Source organism: Hylaeus volcanicus, chromosome 1 (genome assembly GCF_026283585.1).
Source record: "Hylaeus volcanicus isolate JK05 chromosome 1, UHH_iyHylVolc1.0_haploid, whole genome shotgun sequence".
Taxonomy (NCBI): domain Eukaryota; kingdom Metazoa; phylum Arthropoda; class Insecta; order Hymenoptera; family Colletidae; genus Hylaeus; species Hylaeus volcanicus.
This window is the reverse complement of record NC_071976.1, coordinates 18,132,389-18,153,160: the sequence shown is the minus strand read 5'-3', so window position 1 is coordinate 18,153,160 and position 20,772 is coordinate 18,132,389. Positions and strand designations below refer to the sequence as shown.

The 20,772-nt window shown below is 35.1% G+C and overlaps 1 protein-coding gene across 1 annotated transcript in view; it reads right to left on the bottom strand.

The window, feature by feature from the left end:
- The window catches only part of LOC128884053 (uncharacterized), a 638,316-nt gene that overhangs the window by 253,504 nt on the left and 364,040 nt on the right, over positions 1 to 20,772 (bottom strand). Inside the window, exon 5 of the mRNA XM_054137083.1 lies at positions 13,671 to 13,787. Coding sequence (XP_053993058.1) covers positions 13,671 to 13,787 — 117 coding nt within the window. The remainder of the gene's footprint in view (positions 1 to 13,670; positions 13,788 to 20,772) is intronic.

The window sequence follows — 20,772 nt, the reverse complement described above, 5'->3', positions numbered from 1 at the left end:
TGGAAATTATTATTTAATAACTAAAAAAAAAGTTACAAAGAAATGTCGTTTTTCCTCTTCTCGACTGCGACTAACCCCTTAAATTGATTATTGTAAGTCAATAACCAACAACCCAGTTAATAAGTTCCTGTAGGTAAACATTGGAATTGGACAACTTGTTAATAGGTTACCGGTAGATAAAATGTTAATTTCTCTTTTTGTTATCGAAATAATAACTTAAATTGGACATAAGTATCAAACCTTGGAGCTCAAGATAAAAAGTTTTAAATTTTTATGTCAGTGAATAGATTAATGTAGTACACATATGTTACCTTTATATTCAGGAATGTTCCTTTGTTTCATGCAAGAATCCATCAAACCATTCTTTCAATCATTCACAAAACGAGCAGATCCAGGACAAAGCAACGTTGTTCTCTAATTCATACAGACTAATCATACTACGACCTAACAGACGTAACGGATAGCTCTGACCCAGGTCATGACGGAAAAGAATACTTCACCGTTATTATGAAATTACGAAATTCTATTCAAATCAGCCGACAACCGCAGTGCCAGCCCGTTCCACGGAGCAACCACTAAATCCTCTCAGGTTGGAATTTGGCAAAATCTTATCGTCGGGGAATCCGTGGGGCCATAAATCGCTCTAATTGGTTAATAAAGTATTCGTCAGGTAGGTTGGAATAAATCGCGAGCATGCAACGGCGAGCAACTCGAGGTTCGTGGAGGCACAGCCTCGCGGGAGCGTAGGATTCGAAGCAGATATTGCAGGGCTTATTTCGGCTCCAACCCGAGCTGGCCCGATGAGCAAGGCTATCCCGTGGGAGTTCTGACGGGAAATTATCTCGAAAAATGTATTCCTGTGCCCCGACGAAAGAGGGCGTCGAACGCGAGACAGATTGCTCCGATCGCGTCCGTCTTCGTTTCCCCGTCATCCCTTTCGTCATCCTATTAGGGATGAATCCTTGGCTGTGATACGCCTGACCTCCTTTCGATAGCGATCAAAGTACGACGGATCTTATTTCTACGCGCAATTAATTCTCCCACGGACTGAGGTTCAGTCTTTTTTTTATCGGAATTTATAAAAAGTGACTGGTCTCGCGAGGGAAACATACCTATATTCGGTAACGTTGAATTATTAACCCTTCGACTGCGGGACGATTTATACTGGAAATTCTAAGAGGCGTAGAGGTGTGAATTCTCAAAAAATATCAGCTTATAGGGTACAACGGTAAATAAATAAGACGGAACAATAATATTTTTCTAATATCATCTTATCGCTTTATTATATACTATCGGAACAAAGACTTATTGGAAGAGTTACTCTTACAGTAGTACTATTATTTTCACAACCAGATTTGGGGGGATCTCGCGAACACCAACGTTTTCATTCAGAGTACGTTGGGATTGGATCGAAACGTTTCAGGTCATAATGCGTCGACTTTGAATTCACTTCTCCCTTTTCATTCGCTTGTCTTCGTTCCGTGCCGACAAATTCGACAATCGTGAATGGAAAGATGCAGACGTGGCACGACCCGCATCCATCCAATCAGCGCGCATTTCCGGGAGGATGGTCCAAAGGCAGCGGAAAAGTGGGCTTACGCGCGAAATCTAGATCACAATTCGACGGATTGAGCGGATGTGTTTTCCTCGAGTCTTTCCCGTTTCACCCGCACACGTATCAGAGGAGATGATTTTCGTGCCCGGGACTCGTTTCGCGCGATGCGCGTTTAGGTTCCGCCTGCTTCGAGCGTTTCACATTCTCCGACAGCACGCCAGTTTCCGCTTTTTGGATCCACGGTAATGCACCTCTTTTCTTAGCTCTGTTTGCGCCTTCATGCATTCTTAAAAGGTACTAGCTTTTCAATTTTATTTCCGAACAAATTCGATGGGATTTATAGATTCTTTTCTCGTGACTAATGGTGATTAAAGGCGTAAGTTACCTTGGACGTATGAAAATCATAGCTATAATATGTACATATATTCAATAAATAATCTTTATTTACATTTTTTGAGTAAAATAGCGATGTAGGAGCCATTCTTTCCTAATTTAGAAATTAGTAATACTCTAATAAAATTGACACCGATGATAAGAAAACTATATAAAACTCAGAGGATTAGCGTTTTTAATTTAAAATTAAACCAAGCTTATAAAAATTACATGCAAAATTGAACTGAGAAACTAACAAATTTGATAAGAAATGAACGAAAATATTATTCATTTGTGATTAAAATGTACACTTTCAACCACGCGTATTTTCATTTGAAATGAAGAAATATAAAAAAAAAAACAAAATCTTAAAGCTGATTTAAAAAAATTCTTTGTATCAGTATTTCGATGTAATATATGGCTGAAAAGAAATACTATAACCAAAGCATATAAACTAAATGGTCTGAGTTATAAATTATTATTTCTCTTCTTCTGCAGAATTTTAGTAACCTATGATTATGTGCAAATTTTCCTGTTATTTCGATTTTAAGTTGTATGATTACGATACAACCTCGTACCGAAGTTTCAGACAATAAAGTCGTGTACCGTTATTAATTTCTCCTTCTCTGTTTCACTACACAAGAGAATAATATTTCGTATAATTATAATATTTTTAAGTACGAACATTGAGGCCACATATTGCACGTAACTTAAATGTAATAGAGAAATTTTAAGGCGAAAGAAGAGTAAAAGTAAATAATAAAAAGAATTAATTAAACAATTTTAAGGTAATAATAAAAAGAAATAATTAAACAATTTTAAGGTGAAAGAAGAATAAAAATAAATAATAAAAAGAATTAATTAAACAATAAAAAGGGCACATACTTCCATCAATTACAAACAATAGAATAATTGGGGTTTGTAGACCTAACCCAACAAGATTTTAATAATACTGTGTTAATTGATCCTAATGAGAGCCCAAGAAGTTGACAGCGTTCCTGTCGAACTACTATTTGCCAATGAATAAACGAAGAATTTATATAGTTCGCACTGAAGTTCTATTTTTCGATTATTTATACTAGGAAAAATTCATGTAGTTTGGAAAGCATGAATAAATATATATGCAAAACTGAAATTCGATAAACTCAACAGTTTTCTCTCTTCAAAAAAAAAAAGAGATCTCAAATACTATCATCTAGTTTCTAGACCACCAAAGAACACGTGGTAGTCATAACCGTAATCAACGTCTATTATATTCTCTGTACTTTAAAATTAATTAAATTTTTACCACTTCCAATTAATGAGTATTGCAATCTGTAAAACGCCGATAATTGACATTCCAAAAACCACTTTTGTCCATCTTTTTATTCTCTTCGATTCCGACTGCTGTGTGACGGGTTTTGGAGTCGCCATGTAACTCGAAACGCGTTTGTATCGAATTCTCATTTTTCCTTCAATTGCACGTAAGCGCGATTCGCAATTAATATCGATTATCCGTGGCGTTTTTCCACGCGAAAATCGATCAGATGACGCGGCATAAATATTCAACGGTACACAGAGTAGCAAACAATTTTCGTTTGGACGCGGTTCGCAGTAGGACGAGTATTTAATAAATGGAATCCAGAGGGGAGGGTGGTGGAATAAACGGTTGCAGGGGATTACGAAAGAGGCCAGAGACATCCGAAATTCAGCGTTGTAACATTGCGTCGGGTATGCTTAACTTATTTCTCCTTACCTCCGTACCTAGCTGAATATACACTTTACTGTAGACAGCGATTTCGTTTTGCCACTATCAAAACCTGCTTCTGTGCCAACATCCGCTCCCCTCCTCTTAGAAATCCACTTAACTTTTTTCCCTCACGGTAATACACGAAGCCCTCTCGAAAAACGAGAGTCGAGTAATTTTCCTATTCTGTAATAATGGCGAAATATGGCTAACATTTCTGAGTCGTGTAGCCAAGAATACTCAAATCTTACTTCTCGTTACTGGTGTTGTAAACTAGTGCCTAAGAAATGAATTTGTGGAAAAAAATTAAAAATGAGTGTTTCTTGTTTTACCGATTTACATGAACTCCTTGGTAAAGGAATTTTATTACTGTTTACGCGAACAAAGGATACTTGATGAGCGTCGTAAGGGTGTTACAATAATCTTATACGTGTACTATGTATATGTTTTCATTTTGTTATATTTTCAATATACTGCTTGCCATTAAGTTTGAGTTGTTAGTCTCAATTTACTTTACAGGTTACATTGAGCAATACTCTGAACATAAACAGCAAGATCCTCCATTTACATTTAAAGAAACCTTTACTTCTCAATCGTAAAGAGAATCCAAAAAAGGGCTTCAGCATTTTATTCATTTAATGACAAAATACATCTGTCAACGTAGTCACAGTGGACACTCAAATAACATTATCTTGAGATTGAATTATAATCATATGTATACATGAATTACATATATGTATACATATGAATTATAATCATTGTACATATATGTGTACAATCCTTTAAACTAAAAGCATCAGATATATTCCATACCATAGTGTTTTATAAAGAAACAAAATTTTTAAGTCCCTTTTGGAAAATTCTTTATAAATCCCATTACTAAGAATAGTTCTAGCTTACTATTTCTGATATTCTCCTCAAATCGTCTCATAATACACTCATGCTTCATCCCCGGTGTTATGATCTAAACAACTTTTCCGCCGATATCGAGGGAAAACTTCTTGGATCGCCAGCAGCTTTAACTGGCTACCGTTTCCGCGAAAGAGAAGAGGTAAAAATCGACGTCGCACGATTCGAATTTGGGGCGACTATTTCGAAATAAAATATGTTCGTTGGATCGGGAGCAAACTTTAAAACGTACGACGCACCGCAGTTGCAACTGGCACAGAAACAAAACGATATTGTCTTTGGCGTCTTCAAAGTTTCTCCATTTCCGTGAACTCCGATCGTACGTCGCTCTTATTATACTTCATCTCCCCGCGTGGACGATCGCCACGGTTTAAACTGCATTCATGCGATACGTTAAAGCGTGACAGGGGAAACTTTTCTGAACGCGTGTAGTGTATCACAATCCGTGGTGTATGGGGCGCATGCTCTTTGCGGTGAACTTTCCGCTCGAGCCATTTGAAATTTTCAAAATGAAACGGAAAATTTTTTAAAAATTTGGTGTTAACACATTAAGGACCATCTGTTGAGGATACTTCTAATCCAGATGACTCTGACCGGACCGACGTCCAGTGCTGCCGTCTACCCGGCACACCCAAACCTTTTTAGTGTGCCTCTTTTGTTTTTTTATATCATATTGTACTAAACGCATCATACTGAAGTATATATCGTGTACTCTATTTTATTCAGTTAATCATATTAGGGTGTAGTTGTGATTTACCCTCCAACACCGCACATCTAGAGACTACGTGTAGAAAACACGAGAAAACTCGTGAGCGGTCCTTAATGTGTTAAGTCGTGTGTCAAGTATAAAGGGTATTTCATCTAACTTGACTACCTTAAATATATCGCTTATTTCCTATAATAGAGAAAATATCCGGCACGAAATGCGATATTACGAAGTGGACAATGTTTGTCTAGATGTGTTTCAGGGTGACATAGAAGAGAGGTTGATGGAAATCAACGACTCGAAATTTTCCATAAAAAGTGTACAATTCGCTTCGTTATTTGTCGCGTTCGATATGGAAAAAGTAAATAGCGTAAAGGTATCGCGACGAGAGCGTCTCTTTTAAATTTTTAATCATCCGAATTATCGACGGCCTCGTGAACTTGTGAAATTCATTAGTTCGATATAAATTCGAATCGCTAATTGACCCGATAATGCTCCTATTACTTTCAAATTTGCGATATGATCGTCCATCGGGTTTCGATAACTTCGAGCGCGAGCGACGATTAATTGGAAAAATACTCGCTTTCATCGATTTTCAGGCGTAAAACGTCATTAAAGGTATTTTATTCTTTTGTGATTCAACGCACGATGCGATTCTGTAATTCTATTTGTGTTACACATTTTTTATAATAGAAATCGTAATATTGAAACAGAATGTTGCACGTGAAACGAAAATTTAATTTGTATTTCAGTCGATGCGAGATATCCCTTTATTTTGGATATTTTTCGAATCAGAACGATTTTCAAATTATTTTTTGGGTTACTATTAATATATATTAATATATATATATTTTTATTATTCGAATAAGTACTTGGAAGTTTATACATTAACGAAATTATAACGATATGATTATTTGCACGTTTATAACAATGCATAAAGAAATTAAAAGTATTAGTTGTAATTATTGCTTAAATAAACTTAAATGAACTAATATTTTAAGGAATCATTTCCTCTTCTATGTCGATAAACTAGAGCAACAACAAAAATTCTTGGAAATTTTTGAAGATTTTAGAAATTGATTGGTTGATACAAAATCTTCTTATTGTCTTTCGTTTCTCTAATACGTCTGCAGAGAGGGAAGAATTACCTGGTCTAAAATATACTTTTTACTTAATACATAACAGAATTTCTTACCAATGATAACATTAAAGTACTGTAGAAATTAATAAATTATATATCAAAAAACAATAATTGTGCCATTAACATTTACACCACTGTAATTCCATTAGTTTTAAGGAATATTTTTATGTTCATAATGTTTTTATTACTTGTACAATATAATATGCCATGAATGCAATGAAACTATTGTCGGGTTCAATAAAATGGAAGTAATAAAAATTTAAAAATTTTCATGGAAAGAATTAAATTGGTCGTCAGACTTTTTCACGTGCTTGATCGGAAGACGAGGATCGTTGAAGTTAAGGGTGGAAGTTAAACGCCATAAATCATCGTTCGACACATTTATGCCAGTCGCGTGCCGTCGGTTTGCCACATTACGCTCGACTTCTCAACTTATATAAATTTCATCGTACGATCGACCAAACTCCTTCGTCGACTCTCACGAAAGTGCTTGGTAACAACATGTTAGACATTTTCAGGTCAGAAGGTGTTCCCCTCTCTTTTTCTTGCCATCGGATTCACGATCTTCGTCGAAGCTTAAAACGTAACGGAAATTGAAAGATCATATTCCTCTTATTTTAAAGTGTAATTCTATTTTTTGTAAATTTTTTCTTTTTGTGCTCCTTGTTATTTTGGTACTCATATTAGAGTATTGTCACGAAATAAGGCAACTGTTTTCCGCATCGAAATAAGCAACTCGCTATCCCCATCTTTTTGTTTGAAGTCGCCCATTGAGTGATAGATCCGAAAAGAAGTGAGAGGTTCGTGACAGCGAGAAGCCGAACAAATTAGTGGAAAGGGCACAGAACATCTGCACAGTAAAGTCTCCATAAATGCACAAGCTCAGGATTGACCTTGTGCGTTTATCGTAGACTTCGTATATTCTTTGATTTTTGCCGACGAGCTTTGAACGTAGAGAAGAACGAGCGAATAAAGAAGAAGACGGAGCGAAAACATCCATATATGCCGGTCAGGCAATTAAATGCAATGGTGAAAGTTTTTTATTATTAACTTTTTTGTTGTAAAACTCTTTTGTAAATCAAGAACGAACGAATCAGTCGTCGGCGCTTCTCTATTACGGTGCAAGTTATAAAACAGTTCAGAATTCTCAATATTCTTTAGCAAGAATAACTTTATGAAACCATTGAGTATGTATTAGGTTGCCCCAAAAGTTTCTTTCGTAATTTGCACTCAATTATTTTGAGCGGTAGTGTTCATATAAATAGACAATCTAATTTCTTAGATGGATGTTGTAACAGTAATGGAGCAAAATGAATCGTAAACAATTCAATAATGTAACATTAGACATAAAATATTGTGTATGTATTACTCATTATTAAAACGAAAGAAACTTTTGGGACAACCTAATATTTCTTTACGAACGATTTAGCTACAATTGCCCTTATGTTTTGGATTATGATTTCTAGCCTCTTTCTTTTAACTTCAGCATGTTTTCGTAGGTTCAATGAGCCTCATAAAGCTTATTACCTGCCACAGTCTGAGCATTGGGAAATTTCCAACTACGTCACTCGTGCGTGCATTACCTGAGAGTAACCGTTAGCTTGTAGACGGTTACTTGTCGAAATTAGCGTTCTGCAGAGATAACCAATTAAAAGACAGGACTACTTTCTCTTAACAAATTCACAAATTATGAACCACCTATGGAGATTTTTCCACCTCCATACATTTACCTCACCGAGAGGATTTAAGGGACGTTAGACTCCAAAATTCAAACGTTCACATTCATATTCTCAAGATAATTTATTGTTGCTCGTGCAACATTCACTTTACACCTTCCGTCATCCGAACAAGTAAATATTCGCTTGTGATTAAAATTGACATTCAAAGCGAGCATACCTGAAAAATTTTCTTTCAAAATTCAACGTATCGGACATTGCTCACGCCGTAACATGGTGGAAATGATACAGAATTATACAGTATACAGTAATTATACATAAGAATAAAATTACTCCCTAGCTTATGGAGTTTCGAGAAATGGATTACGTGTAAATTACAAGTTTAAGAAAGGATTAGATATAGATTATAACAATAAATAAATTTAATGTAGTACAATGTACGAAGTGAAATTACTTATATCTACTACTCTGTAATATTATTTGATAAATATGTATTATTTACAGTATTAATTTATGTTAATAATACTAATATATTACAGCTTACTCATTACTAACAAGTTCACACTTATTATTCAACATATTAGTTGGAATAAATAGATGCAATTCATACATTGCACTAGATTCAATTTTGTTATTTACAATTAAATTGTAGTTATGAAATTAAATTAATATCGACAAGTTCACATTATTATATAACTTAACTAACACTCAACTATCGATTACCTAATTAATAGAAATAAGAAAATCCTGTCTTAATTTCGTCTAGACGGTGCCGAATAAAACAATCAATTAATAATTGAACATCGAATTTTGCTTGACGATCGATGATGCAGTCATTATTTCCGAATACAGAGATTCATTTTTGGCGGGCGACTCTAACGGGAAACGGATTAATCCCCCACCTGACTACTTTCCAATTAGCGTCACCGCAACACAGTCGACGGAAATGAAGTCCATCCTCGACGGGCTCCATTATCGCTGGCCCGCCATTTATGAAATTGATAAACTGTCCTGGATCAATTGCATCAACGTAGCGTGGCCGATGCGACCGCAAAACCAAGACCGAAGCACATACATGCGCAATCAGGTCGATTTATTTATTTTGGAGAAATGCGACTGGGTTCACGCTACGATGAAGTCACCCTGCAAATTGTCGGTTCCCCGTTAAAATTGCTAATTGTCGCGATTAGGATGGAGATGGATCAGCTAGTAACACGGCGTCGATAACGCGCTCGCGGAACGACCGCAGAGATCGAAATCAGCGGTCGAGATCAACGTGGGATTCGTGTGGATTCGAAATGGAAAACAGAAGTCATTAATTTTGGATGAGTTGTATTGACCGAGGTGACAATTATCCCTGGAAGGAGATGATCGAACGATACTCTTATTTCTGAAAAATTGTTGTACCATTTTAGCGTCAATTATGATTTTTCTATTGGATGAGAATTTTGATTGAAGGAAAGATATTGTCTTTTACAGATAGGGTCGTAGGAAAATGAAGCTATCTATATTTTGAAAATTTGGGAGTGTTGAAATTAAAATGGATATGAACTTTTTCACCTACGAATTTATTAGTAATCGATCGAAATTGCTGTGGAGAATTAATTTTTCAATTTATTCTATAATAATTATACTTATGAGTTTATATATAGTTTAAACGATATTATCATTTATCGAAAATTGATATACTATTCTAGTGGCAATTACAATTGTTTCGTGCAAACACAGAACTAAAATGTAGTACAATATGGTCCACGAAAGCCGAAAAAAATATATACCAGGTGTTCTTGTCAACTGAAGCATTTGAAATAATATTCTAAAAAAATAATCAATTTTGAAAGACATACGAAGGTTTAATAAATAATATTCACGTACAAATTGAGCTTACAGTATAATAAAAGCAATTAAAGCATTAATGTGGCTCCATATCAAATTTAAACGAAGAATGTTATTACACAAATAAAATAAATTGTAATTAATGACCACCTGAAGCGCGATATTGTCGTTCTGAACTGACGTCTTTCCATAACTTTTACGTAGCTAATCACCGAATACAAGACTCATTATATTCCCGAATAAATAACACCTCATTTAAAGATACAAAGAACAAAGAAATTTACATTAATAATCGAGAGACTATTTCCAACCACTGTAATCAAAGTTGCTATCCTTGAACAAGAAATCCAAGGTGCTTCAAGGAATGCTGATGTTTTATGTATAGGACTGTTAGTCAAACGCCTATATATGTCGCAGATGGTGATTTCATCATAAATATTTAACGAAGGTCCTCTAAGAGAATGTCCACAGAGAAGTAAAGTCTTCTGTGGTTCTGCTTTTCCCTCGAGCGGCAATTAAAGAGCACAAACAATCGAGGTATTCGTTACCTTTTGTCTTATATTTAATCCTCGAATTGTCTCGCGTCATCTGTGCTGCCTTCTTCATGCCGCTTTTATCAATAAATTATTCAGATCACGAGTTATTGCTTAGCTGTAGGAACATTGCGGAGAACCGTGACAATCCTCAGAATTCCGTGAAATATAACAAATATATTTATACATATTTGTAGTACACGTCACTTCAGTAATATTCTAACTCTTGATATTATTTTTCCCCCTCACTAGCTGATTCTTGTCTCTCGTGGATCACGTAGAATAGGTGGTGCTTGTCAGACATGTAAGATAGATGCCTCTCATCACATAAGTAAAATAAATTTCTATCATTAGACAACTACAACTGATGTCTATTCTCAGGCAAGTAGAGTACATCGTCTCTGATAAGACATCTAGAATAGGTACGTCTCATTAGTCTTAACTGTTCAATTCTCAACTCATTTCATGTACATATAATTTTACTCAATTTTCATATCAAAACTAATTACAAAACCCATATAGCCATAAAGAACGTTGGGTGATAATATTGTTCAATAAAATGTGTTAATAAAAATGACTATAAAAAGTTTGGAGAATCACGCAAACAGAAAAACGCACACCATCGAGGAGGAAGACAAACCGTCCATCGACGAAAAATTAATTACGTTCTGGAAACAGTAGCCGGCGAGAAAACCTTTTTGTTTCACGAACGCTAAATTAATTAGCATTTAAACGAAGGCATGCAAAAACGCCGGATAACGCCTTGTGAATAGTGGACAAAGGGAAAAAGTAGCAATTAATTACGAAGAAAGGGGGCCTCCACTCGCGGAGAAGTAAATTCCGCAAGTAGATATCTTTAAACGAAGTTATTTCCATTTTTTGCTTAATTCTTTCCGTGGGAAATATTAACGCTCGAAGAAAAATTAGAGCCATAGGGTATTCGTTTTGACATTGACATCTTTTTTAAAACCGGTATGGGCGATGAAGTAGATAGTTCATTTCTCTGAGTCGACGGCTGCGGGTGTTTAACGGGTAAAATTTGATATGCGAATGTTCCCGCTGTTCGTGAGGCCAACTGAATCGCTGGCGGTTCACAGTAATAAGAAGCATTTAGTTCGAGACGTGTTTCTATTTCGTAATGGAAATAGAATTCCCGTCCCTTCTCCCCGTTGATTGTCGGTCTCGTTTTACGGAAGCTGCAGTCGAGCGTCCACGGTAATTCGCGCAACGATGTTAAATCGATGTTGCAAACCTCCAATTCATTTCGATTGAACTTTTCCACTACAGTTCGACAGTTTGTACATAACATGTGGCGTATAGAACTACGAGGAGCATCCCATTGAATGATGTTCGTCGATCCATCTACATGGGCTAATTGAAACGGAGCTGTATCGTGTAATTTTATCTATTACAAGGCACATCTACTGCACTTGTGTGCCGATAAACGCCCATGCTGTATGTGTTACAACGATTATTCTTTACATTTATTCTACACGTTTACAGTTATTCTACGCGTTTGACATAAGACATCTTTGAATAGTCTGATTACGGTCACTGATTCTACATGTCTAATAAGAGACATCTTCCTCTACTTACGATAAACACCCATTTTACTTATTTGATAAGAGGCATCAATTTTACGTGTCTGGCCAAGGACGACTTACTCTACTTGCCTGACGATAGGCATCTAATTTCACTTGTTAGTCGAACGGCATCTTTTCCGTAGGTCTAACAGTAGGTATATTCACTAGAAAGTACCTTTCCTGTAGCCGTCTGATTAAAAGTGATTAAATTACATTTACCTACCAATTTCCACACAAACAATATTCGTCTGTCCAAGCGTAGTCCTATTCTACTTGTTTATCCGCTCACATAATTGCTCTACCAGCCATGCCATACGGGCACATTCCACTTGTCTGCCTACGCGTGTATTACGCTGCATCTGCCTAATCAAAGACGATCCTAATCTACTTGTATTATTAGTAATAAAACTATTGTAATCTCTACAGTATTGTGAAACTGCTAAGACTATGCAAACCAAAGTTGATAAACATGACAGATACGATTCTTCCTAACTTTCTCAACGATGAATGCTATTATAGTTAATACTTATTAAGGGTTTTAGTATATAGTGTATACTTAGTATACTTGATGAAGGTTAAATATAATTACAGAATTGGTAAATATGAAATGTCAACATTTTTTCGTATTATGTACTAACCTATTTCCAACTGCGCCTTCACTTGTATCTACAAATGGTTAATATACACTATAATGAATATATTGATAATTTTATTTTTGTATTTTAATAAGAATAAGTAAAAGTTTTCACACAAATTTCTCTTTCTTTTCTTTGCAAGTAATTAATAATTAATCCATGAGTTCAAATTACATTGTACACAATTTATTTTTATTATACTAATATGTTTTAATTTATTTTCGTATTGTATATTGTTTTACCTATATTGATATTTATATTAAATGCCTATAATTGCAATAGTAACTCCTACAGATGACTTAATACGTGTGAATTAACATGTAAATAGTAATGGTTTCCATAAAACTGATAATCAATCGTTATTTAAGTAATATGTGAGCAAAAAGTTGTGACTGATATTCACTCATGACAAGTGCCAATCTTGTGATTATGGAGCTGAATTATATTTCAAAACTTTCATTTGGACTTTCTTGTTATAACGTCAACTTAAAAGAAAATAGAATCATATTTCTCGAGAGCATGAAATATTTTCCGAGAGACGTGCTATAACTAAGAAAACCGTATAAAAGAATACGCTTTGTCTTTCCTGCTTTTCTTGCACCAAGAATTATTAACGCAAAACCACTGAACTTATTACAGCATTAAAAGCTCCGTAAATTATCAGTATCGGTAACTCCCGTGCAATGCATGCGCGCAGCTTGCACCAGCGATATTAAAATATAGAAAAACCCCCATGTTCTCTTAATTAAAAACGAATCCGCCCCTTTCTGCTCCAAGTTAATACTTTATACATCCTGGAATAACGCGAGCCACATCGGAATTCAGTATTTTCCTTGCGAATTTAATACATCGGAAACGCGGGAGGCACGAGTCGAAAATAAAAGGGATCGGATAAATTTGTTTTATTCGATGGGCGAAACCTCCGGTTCTCCATCGTTTTCGCGAGGTAAGAGTACATAATCGGATAAAGAGTATCGATAATGTGTATATATACTCACTGCATGTGGAGAATTGGGACCTGTTTGTCGGAAAACAGAACAACGGGTTGACCGAAACGTTCGTCGCGGCCGCAAACTCGAGCACCGCCTTCGAGCTGGAGCCAACCACCCTCGCATCTGTAACAAAAAGACGATACACCTTAGTAACAAGCCATTATTCCTGGCTGTACAAAGGCATCGCCTTCGGTGCCGTGGGCTAATTAGTTTCGCCAATCTTCGATCTAGCTAGTTTACTTCGACGCGGGAAATTCTGTCTTGCGCGGCGAGGTCGGTTTTCTCCATTATTTGGGCTTGCAAACCTAACCGTTAAACTAATCGAAGGTGAAACATATTTTGGAAACACTGTTGATCAAAGTTCGACGATAAATTAGTGGCTGTGACTTGTTTAAACAGCGATTTTCATTTGTTTTAGGTGACACTTTTTTACACTTTCTTGGCAATAGTAATGGATTATTTACATGGTTTTGATATAACTATATGTAACTCATAATATTTGAAACTAGATTGAATTTACTTCACGATATATGTGAAAATTTGTCTTTCTAAAAACATAACATAATCGCGTATGTGAAGTGATTAAGTAAAAATATAATGCAAGAATTATATGAACTACATGGGGAAGAATGCAGTTAACAATTAACAGCCAGAAATATCACCTGAGAGTATTACTTCTTGGGTAAGAAAGGGTTTCCCAGAAGGGACTTTTTTTTGTTTTTCACTTAAAAATACGTCTAGCAGCATAGCTGCGGTTTCACTTAATCGACATCATCATGTAATTGTAAGCATGCACGTTTTCATTTTAAATAAACAAAATGAAATATACTTCATACAATTTGGAGAACCCTTCATTTACTTTGATATTAGCTTCTAAGAATACCGTCAAAATGAGAACATATTATTTTTGTAGTGGACTAGATTAAAATGGTTGAAACATTATAACTACTTGTAATTATTGTACCTTATCGTCAGCCTCCACAGAATTCGTGGAGTAGATAAAATCTTATTTCCAAACTACACGCTATGTAATTTAGCTACATTAAACATGCAAGGAACACAAATAAAGAGTACATATGTGTAGTAACAAATAAATTCTGAAATTATTTCAAAAGCAAGAACCTTTTCTGGCATTAATTAAGTTTGCAGAGAAACTATCGTACATAGTTGTGTTACGAAAGAGCGATTAGGACGTGTGACTAAGAAAGAATCTCAATACAAGTGTGTAGTTTGCGAAATATAAGTGTAAGTGATAAGGTGAGAACAAAGAGTGCTTGTGTTAATACTTCGAAACAAATACGCGATTAAAGGAGTTTTCTTTTAGTTTGAGTTAAAAAATAGAGTTCGTTATATTCTTGTTTAAGGTCTTTAAATTATTTCTCACAAATTATATTACAAAAATTTCAAAACTACCAAAAATATAACCGTTTATATCATGGTCAATCTCGTTAGAGTAATTGAACACGAAGGCAACTACGAGATGTCTCGTAGTTCAAATTGATTGCAATTACTGAAGGGATAAGTTTATCGCTTTTTTAATCACGAATTGTTGCAAAAGAAGATCGTAAATTTTTTTTCTAAAATAACAAATTTAATATCAATTTTTATTATCAAAATAATAACTTAGACTACACATCAAAGCAATACGCTTTCTTGCCTGGCAGTGAATGGGTTTAAGTGGAGAATATTCTGTTCCATAATTAATCTCTCCAAAAACCCGCGACGTATAAGTTCAGTTTTCAAATTATTTAAAATAACGTGGCACGAATCTAACCACCAAACCCGTGAATAAATGCTCATAAATAAACTTCCCAAGGATAGAACGTGGCGATAACTTCAAACGATCGGTGAATCTGGTTGGTCAGTATCAATTTAAATTTCAAACGTATATCAAACAAACTAATTCGCTCTTGAAGAGGGGTAATGACGTTCTTCGGAGAAGGGGATACTTTCAGAAAGAGCATTCTCAGCACTCTGTAGCCCCACGCCGTCGTGCCTCCTAGGGCGAGACGACAGCCATCCAGGCTGGTTGCTGGAATTACTTCTTCGATGGCGATCAACTTCAAAGGAATCCGTTTCAGCACTCGGAGGGCGAAGGGTGTTCGCAAATGGCGGAAGGTTTCAACGGTTACGCAACGGGTAATACGCAATGTGGGAATCATGCTGATTCAATCGGACTCCGCCGTCTCGCCATTCCCCTATAAGAGAGAAACGACGAAACGCTCCTATAACACGCTTCGCTGATTATTATACGTCAAGATTTCAGGAAACGCCGCCTCGGCTTCAATTTACCAGTCCGGGGATGTTTGCGCTTAGCGAAAATGACGCAATCCGCGTAATCTGTAATCGCAACGTCGGGGTTAAGCCACGCTCTTCTTTAATCGGGTTGTGTTTTGTAGACGTTTAATCATAATTTGTACCGGCACCGTAAAAGACATAAACAAGGATGAAATTCAGCCATTTCTGCTTTTACTGGCGCGGTGCGAAGTACAATTTTTGTAAGCGGTTTACGGTATAGATTAGAGATAAAGAATTTTAAACGTGCCGTTTAGATCCTCTCCATTTAAATGTAATGTGGTCCGAGGTGTACGTAATCTTAATTAGTTTTTTTTAGGAAGGTTTCTTTAACGACATAGAATCCGCATGTATATGTCTACGTAACGTTGGTGTGGGTGGACGTTTCGTTAAAAGTGTTTGTTGAACTTCGACCTTAATTATGTTAGGTCTTCATCAGTGATAAATAATCTGGAAGGAAAGTTATTTTACCGATAGTGATATTTATACCTAATTTGTTTCTGAAGATCTATCAACATAAGGTAAATATGTTTAGTGATAGTTTTGGAATATATTTGATCAAACTGATATCGTTTCCTATCGTATAGCGTACGAGACCGCGTAGTATAGGGAAAAACTTTTCCCTAAGCTTTAAACTTTGTGGCGACACTAAGGAAAATGAGAGATACTACAATTATGATCAAGAGGAAAAGGCGCATCATACAATCATGATTGAATTTCACTTGGTAAGTTCGTTTAATCATTAATTTTGTTTACTTCATGAAAATATCAAATATTGTTTAAAATCTTAAACTTATTGTACAATATATGACAGGATGTTTTAAGATTTATAAGAAATTGTTTTTAAAAAGAGAATGAACTAAATCGTTTAGAAATTTTGAAACATTTTGGGACATTAATCTTAATTTATACACTAAAGGCAACATTTACAGAGATTTACAGAAAAGTTGCTCTATGGATAAAGTTGATAAATTTATCAATTCTTCTTCAATCCATCAAATACAGTAAGGGTACATATATCTCCTCTAAATGCTACCGTTATATTTTCAGCAACTATCAAAATCCTTTTTCAAAATTTGCACTCGTATAAAAAAATAACGTAAATATTCTTCGTCAAAACAATTCAACGTTGGTTTGCAAAATTCAAGACTGGTGGTGTTTCATTAGTAAATTAACTTTCTTATTACCATTTTCTACCCTTTGAGTGTACAACTAATGCAGAATATTATTTCTCTGAAATAAAAAAAAAAACAGAATCTATTTTGATTAAATATACTACGTTTTAAAAATATTTACTATAGTTAAAGTTTCATTTGTATATACGACATTTCATATGCACCAAACTAATAGTTGCCCTCTTTCTCTTTTTACTTGTACTTAATTTTCTAAATATCCCCCTTGGATGTTCATTTTCTTCAATCAATGCCAAAGTGTGAAAGGTATCGTTAAATATTTTTTTGTCTATTCAACATATTGGAGAAAGAAGTTCTACGATAAACGGAATGCCAAGATTAAAAAACATTTAAACGAATAAATGGATACGATACATAAAGTCTTCTTGTTTGCAAATTCCTCCAGTGGGAATCTGAATTAATTATATGAGTTTCACACGACTGGTAAAAAAGTAATATACTACGCGAACACCTCGGGCAACAATTAAAATCGATTAAAACTGATATTGAATTATCTTTTGCTACCTTTTGCTACCTTTTCATTTTGCTATATTCCATAGAAGTATTACTCAACTAAAGCGAGTAACGAAATGTTTGAAGAAGTTTTGAATATCGATTGAATCTCGTTGGGATAGAAACTCGTTGCGACGGATGCCGAGAAATTTTACCCCGCTTTTAATGTAATCTCGCAAATATGAGGAAAGGTGAATCTTTTCTTCCCGGGGATAGAAAAGGCGTGGGCGTCGTGACCTGCTTCCAACTTCTCGAGGAATTGCGATGTTATTAAAAGGAAACGCGAGAAAGAGTTTTGCGGCCTCCCGATTTACCACGGTTTGCCGTTAATTAATGAAAAATATCGCTCAGGATTCTGTTGTTTGGCAGTTGTTATCGTTATTTCAATTGATCTAGATTCTACTACGGAACAGTTCTCGTCAAGTTGACGTTTTGCACATAAATACTATAAATAAGTTGTTACAAATAATAAGTAAAATGTTTTATAGTCATTATTGTAAGGAGAATGTTTTACAACTCACGACATGAGTAAAAAATCTAATTTTTTGTAATTATCTCAACAACTATCGTCTTCAACCCTTTCAGTATCGATCCAAAAGATTAAACCAAATTTAAGTGATATAGTTGAATAAAGTTTAAACAACAATGATACGATTTTAGTTGCAGATGATAATTATAAAATTGAACAATGAATATGTTAAGAAATATAGTGAAATTTAAGTACAGACAGGAATTTTTCAATATTTGTTGATAATTATATTAATAATATTTATTTCAAATTATGAAGAAAATTGGAACTGTTGGTTATCTTTCATAAACAGCATATTTACAAATAAAAACAGCTATAACTGTAACATAGTTTAACGTAAAATACTTCATGCCGAACATAGACAACGTGTGATTAATTATTTGTAATAATATTACAAGATATTATTTTCATCTCTTTACTCTACATAATCAGTTAATTGAACTAGTTCCGTATCATCTACAGGGCTGTAGGTTTATTTTGTAATTTAATAATTGGATTAACGTAATGTAACGTCGAAATATAATCGAATACTGAACCACGAAACCGTTCTAACAAAGTTAAAACTTGTCATTTACAAGCGTAAACACATAGAGACCAATCTTCACTTTTTTTAACAAATATTTTCGTTATAAATCTGATATTATTTTAGACATCCATGAAAACTGATTCATTACATTATTTTATTATACCGGTTATTTGTAATCACTTCATGAATGTTTACGCTAAAAATCAGCTTATTGAAAATCTTTCAATAATGTTCCATGCATTTTAGTACAACACACTAATTGCCAACAACGTATGCACGCATCGCGAGGTAACTCGAAAAACGGTATTCGATAATTGCCTCAATTCTTTATATTTGCCAGGAGAAAAAGAAACGCGGACGACGACCGCTCTGACGCTCCACGGAATTGAGATAATTATGGAAATTAATTCTTTTGAAGTCTCGCCAGCTTACAGCCGCGCCATCGGCATCGGTTAGTTAGTTGGTACATTGAAATGAACAGTGGGAAAAGAATAAAAATCGATTCCGGTCTATATTTGCATGATTGCCCCGGCCAAGCACGTTCTCTATATTTCATGCAATTACAGAAGTCATGCTGTAGTTCGTTCGATAATGAACGTACAAAAAGAAAAAAAACTAACTGGAATTCTAATTTGACTTTCGGACAACAGTTTGAAGTGATCAGGTCTCAAATTCAATATTTCTACTGAATTACTAATTCTGAATGTATATCCAGTCATTCCATGAACTTTTGGATATAGTTATTCGAAACCATTAATCACTTATTGAGTATGAGTTTTGTTTGTCATTGAATTAATTTAACAATGTGCCTTCTTTATAGAAATCAGTTTCTATAAGACGAATATATATAAAATTTTAGAATTTATTTAAGTCGTGTTAGTTTCTGTGTCACTAAGTATTATAGCACGTTGACTATGAGACTAATAATCGCGAACATTCCTACGATGCGAAAACTTCGTTTCGAAACAATTAGAAATTACATAATTGCATATTTCTTGTGGTCCTTATTTTTATAACTTTATCAAAATGCATAAATCCTACCTAGATATATAATGATTTTTGTTTAGCTTTTTTTTTAGAGAAAAGCCCTATTACCCATATTACAGTTTTACAATGTTTAATTTTAAATACATTTATGCTTAAATATTCAATAGCAGTATACAGCTACATCTCGCATCTACGTATACAGAAGACATACTCATTTTTACTTCGATACAATAATTTTCCCTTTTCGTTATCTTCTTTTCTTTATCTCTTACACCAATATTGAGTTGTAATAAGTATTCTTTTTTTTTTTTTTGCTTGTCTGTTTTATGTCGCATCGACTACAAGGTCATTAGCGAAAGAACTATTTGCGATTATTTATATCTTAGAATATACAGGGTGTCCCAAAACTCGCGTGGGAGGCGGAAATGAGGGGTAGCTGAGACGATTCTGAACAACAATTTCCTTAGCAAAAATGTCGGATGGGGCTTCGTTAAGGAGATATTAACAGAAACCCCCGACCAATCAGAGCGCGCATATACCGTTGGAGCGGCCGTGGTAGCGAAGACTACGCGCTGGCGGCCGCGCTTGTACGCGAACAAGTGACACGACGTGCATCGAAGGACATTGACGCGGCCGCCTAGCGCGTAGCCTTCGCTACCACGGCCGGGTCACTTGGGACACCCTGTATATTGATGTCTTTGAGGAAGTCTATTGTATTTCTGATGTGGTCTTGCACTGTTAAAGCTGAGTCTGGTTTGATTCCGTATTTTTTCCTTTTCTGTTCTATTTTTTTACATTCGTATAGGTGGTTTACTGTTAGACGATGGGTTTGGCAAAAACGACAAGTATTCTTCTTTTTACTTAAATATTCAGATACTTCTTACAGAAATCACAACGAAATATAAATATACGTGCACTCATTACTCCAGTAGCACTATCAATTCATCAAGAGAAGAGAAACGAGAAACAGGCACCGTAAAACTTTCCTTGCGGGAAATTATTTAGAAGTAGAATGCTACGAAGAAGAACAGTGAAAACTTTTGAAAAATATTCTTTTCAGATAATAACAAAGGATTCCCAGAATTT